Raw genomic sequence first — 4,162 nt, forward strand, 5'->3', positions numbered from 1 at the left:
TGTAGAAAAAAACTAAAAAAAATTTTTTTATCGTTGTGCTATGTTGATTCAATTAATGTGATTGTTTTATTGTTTGTTTTATTTTATTTGAGTAATTTACTGGCTTGCGGTGTGGTCTATGTACCTATAACTGCTATTTTTTCTGTAAAGGTCTTGAGTCTGCGGAGAGACTCTTTTTTGTTGCAGTTCATCGAACATCCACTTCTACGCTCCGAAGCGAGCTTTATTGTAGAGAATATTTTCGTTAATTGGTCCAGTGAGAAAAAATTGCAGAATTTTTGGTCTTGGGATCGGCCCTCGGGCTTCAATCTTGTCCTCTGGACAAGTGGTGTTTCGGGTTCACCTTGTAGCGCAGCTCCAATTGAGACACAAACCGGGTTTTGGGGAAGAAAGATAAGCCCGCCCTCGGAGTTCGATTATCATTGGTCGGGCAACCAAAAACAAGGCGGTTGGCCTTCCTTACGGAAGTGGCGCTTAAGCCAACTGCTTGACTGCGCACAACCCCGGTTAGGAAGGACTCAAACGCCTCGGAGGCGTGTCGGGAGGGGGAAACAGAGTTATGCAGATGGGAGGGGGAGCTGCATAACTCGAGCACTAATCAAGCAAATGAAACCAAATGAGGTATATGGAGGTTTAAGGGGTCAATAAATGTTTCTACGGTGGTTCGACAATCCTCTTCCTCTCTAAGGGGTGATGTGAGTGGCAGGCAAATGGAACCAAATTTGGCATTTGAGGGTTTTTTGGTACGAGAAATGTTTCTATGATGGTTTGACACCCCTCTCTACTTCTCCAATCAGCTAAATGTCCAATTAGAGGCGAATCACTGTATTGAATTCTGAAAAGGTCCTGCCGACTCGGAGACGCGTTGATGCGAGATCCGAATTAGGAGATCAAACAAAAATAATTCCAGCTTCAAAGATACAGTCATCGTTAGTGCTATCGTAGAAGAAAACAATTACTGCTAGTTTGTATGTTTGGCTATCAATTGTGTTGTATCTTCGAATATCAATGGTCTAACCAATAAGATACCACTTTTTTACTTTCATTGCTTTCCGCTTAATCCCTAAAATCATTATGAACCTACGTTGAACACACTTCGACACGTTTCTTTACTCTTCCCTTTTTTACTTGTAGCTGTTTCCGGATGATGTGCGACTGTTCGTGGGCTCTTAGATGATCCGCCCGAGCAAAACCCTTACCACAATCCTGAACGCTACAGACAAAACTAAGGCTGGTGTGATTCTCGAGGTGTCTGTCGAGATCCTTGGAGTAGACGAACCTTCGATCACACCAACCACAGGCATTGGCTTTATATTTCTCAGAATGACTTCGCTGGTGGTCCACCAACACAGCCTCAGTTATGAATCTCTTTCCACATGATTCACACCGGAATGGTCGCGGGATATCGCTATGGCGAGAGTCTCTATGCTGCGTTAGCCCAGCCTGAGAAGTACACTTTTTGTTGCAAACTTCACAGCAGAAAATGGTGTGGGCTATTACAATTTCCCGTTTCCTCCTAGTTGGAAATTTAGTAATGTTAGTAACTCTAACAGGAGCCCTGGGCAAATTGTTGACATTTTTTCGTGGTCTCGTGGTTTGATGTTTTACAGACTTATTTTTATTGGGATTTCCCACCTTGATTTTATCTGTTGGAATGTTACGGTTCGACAAGCAGTATTGGGTCGAAGTCGATTCGAGCGGTGGGTTAGTTTCGGTAATAGGTGGGCCTGTTGATTTGATAATCCATTGATCTGCTTTTAGTTCTATTGCAATGCGAAGCACAACCGGAGGCATATTTAATTTTAGATCTTTTTCGTCCCTATCCAGAGAATTAGAAATCTTCTCAGTTGTATCAGATGCGGATGATGGTTGAATGTCTGCGTCGTTCTTCGACACTGGCATCCAGGCTTTCCCGATTGGTTCTTGGCTCGGAAACGCGATATCTGGAGCGAAACTGGCGAGTTCTGTGTTGGTTTGCAATTTTACCGTGGGGCTGTTGATGGTTTGTTGTGAATTTGGTATCCAAATTCCGACAGGCTGTTGGCTCGGGTACATCATGTTTGGAGTGAAACTTCCATGTTCCTGTTGACTTTGTTGATTTTGTGGTAGAATAATTTCCGAACTATTGTCATCTGCAACAGGCATTATTCCGATTGTGGCATTTGGAGTAAAGGCGACACGTTCCGTACAGTTCCTATATATTGTATCTGGGCCGATTACGGGTAATTGTGAGGTTTGTTCCACATTCCAATTAGTTTGTTGGTTGGGATTCATATAAGGAGAGAGTCCCGAAGCTGAGGTAGAATTGACTTGCCATGGAAGGTTCTCCATTGGATGTCCCAGAGAGTGAATAACCTTTAAATAACTGTCAGATTCACTAGGCGTGGTTCCATTCGAGTCTCGATTTAGTGAAGTTTGGTGTACTCCGAAGTTGACCTCAACACGCTGTTGCTGCAGATCTATAGTCGTACAAGGGGATGAAGCGATTTGAACTCCTTGCGGGTAGACTTCGGGAACCATTGAATTCGCATTGATATCATAATGCATCGACGGGAGTGAGGTACCATCGAAATTCTCCCTATCTGGACACGAATCCGACGAATCCGGGACGTATCCCGGAGGTAGTGATGAATTCAAATAATGACTGCTATCATGTTCGTTCGCATCAAGTGCGCTGTCATTGAGTAAATCGAACAAATGTTCGTCATAATGAGGCAGTTCGTTGATACTTGAGACATCCGGAATCGGAATTTCATCTAGCAATGCGAGGAATGCTTCTGAAGGTTGTGTAGCAGTCTCCGAAATGAATTCTTGTGACGTAGGCGGATTTATGGTTATAGCGGATGTCTGATGATTTTTGTGGTCGTACGTTATTTTGGGCGCCATCTAGTACACAAATTTCAATTTTTATTGGATCGATTGCACTAGTTGAAGAAACAGATAATAGTGGACTAAAATAATGATGAGCGAATGTTGATGTTCAAACATAAAGATAAAAGCATAGTTTCCACTAGAATACTTTCGCATAACAATACACATAACATAGACAGTGTCAGAGATCCACATAAAATCATGAACGAGTCCTACACTGAGAACTATGCTTTCTCTTCATTTGTTTGATTGTTCAATCATGGAAAACGATTCATTTCACTAACCATCAAAGCTTGTTGTATATTGTTTTGGCAGAAACAACAAAACAAACAAGTGATTATTAGCAATCCAACCAACGTCAAGGCGAACACAATTTTATTTACATTTAATGTTAATCGGTACAAATATTTACAAAAATTCACGAAACAGAACGAAAATTTACGATATTTAGCAAACAAAATGCACAAACAGTCATTCGTCTGTGATGGACTTCGTCAGGCTACTGCCGCTCCGTACATACAATGACCAAAGTGTTGTTGTTATCCTATGAACACAATTGTAATAACAATGGCTCTAAATGTTTGGAATACATCGACGACAGGAGCGATGTGAGCGAAATTGAAAAATTGTCTGTGTGAAACCTTCACACTTTTGTATTCGATGATATCCTGGCCGTATTAGTTTACAAACTAATCGATTTTATTTACAACTAGCTGACCCGGCAAACTTCGTCCCGCCCAAAATTTGTTTTTTTGTTACCAATACCTTCAAACATTCACGTTTTCTTACTATGAGCAAGTTCATAAGTCCAATCGCAGAACTGTTCATTCAATCGCAGAGCTGTTCACTTCTAATCGACCCCGTTGAATTTACCTTTTACTGTAAAATTCCTAGTATTTCTAATAAAACTCATCATTATAATATCAGTTTATTTTCAGACACAATTCTCGTTCAAGATTTTTCAACCACTTGCAAATAACATGTTTCTCCGTTGCATGGAATAAATGTTTTATACTGAAAATATGATAGACCAAAGACAGCTCTAAATCGGACAATTCCTTCCTCGAGTTTTGCTCTTATCAACACATTCAGCGATACTTTTTTATTGGTATAGGTAGAAGAAGATAGGAGTGCGTTTCATCACATTGAAATCCATTTTCAGTTTCGAACGAAGATCAATTTCGCTAGCGCAAACATCAAATGGACTAACAGCACTTGTCACTATGTAATTTTCCCTTTTTCCTTCAGAATTTTTCCGAAAACTTTCAATTGTCATGTTTTTTTAACACAC

General features: G+C 40.7%; 1 protein-coding gene across 2 annotated transcripts; it reads right to left on the reverse strand.

Moving 5' to 3' along the window:
• Window positions 1–965: 965 nt before the first annotated feature.
• LOC129765204 (neurotrophin receptor-interacting factor homolog) lies at window positions 966–3,395 on the reverse strand. Of its 2 annotated transcripts, none has more exons than XM_055765242.1 (2): window positions 3,156–3,395; window positions 966–2,951 (listed from the first exon to the last, which is right to left on the reverse strand). In XM_055765242.1, the coding sequence occupies exon 2, from the start codon at window positions 2,884–2,886 to the stop codon at window positions 1,081–1,083; it is 1,806 nt and encodes a 601-aa protein (XP_055621217.1). In that variant the 5' UTR covers window positions 2,887–2,951; window positions 3,156–3,395; the 3' UTR covers window positions 966–1,080. The 2 variants fall into 2 exon arrangements, with proteins under 2 accessions (XP_055621217.1, XP_055621216.1); XM_055765241.1 differs by having other exon boundaries at window positions 966–2,924; window positions 3,156–3,394.
• Between the last annotated feature and the right edge of the window lie 767 nt (window positions 3,396–4,162).

Source organism: Toxorhynchites rutilus, chromosome 2 (genome assembly GCF_029784135.1).
Source record: "Toxorhynchites rutilus septentrionalis strain SRP chromosome 2, ASM2978413v1, whole genome shotgun sequence".
Taxonomy (NCBI): Eukaryota; Metazoa; Arthropoda; class Insecta; order Diptera; family Culicidae; genus Toxorhynchites; species Toxorhynchites rutilus.

Coding starts and splice junctions, on each gene's coding strand:
- LOC129765204 (XM_055765242.1), bottom strand. CDS start 2,886: ATGGCGCCCAAAATAACGTACGACCACAAAAATCATCAGACATCCGCT.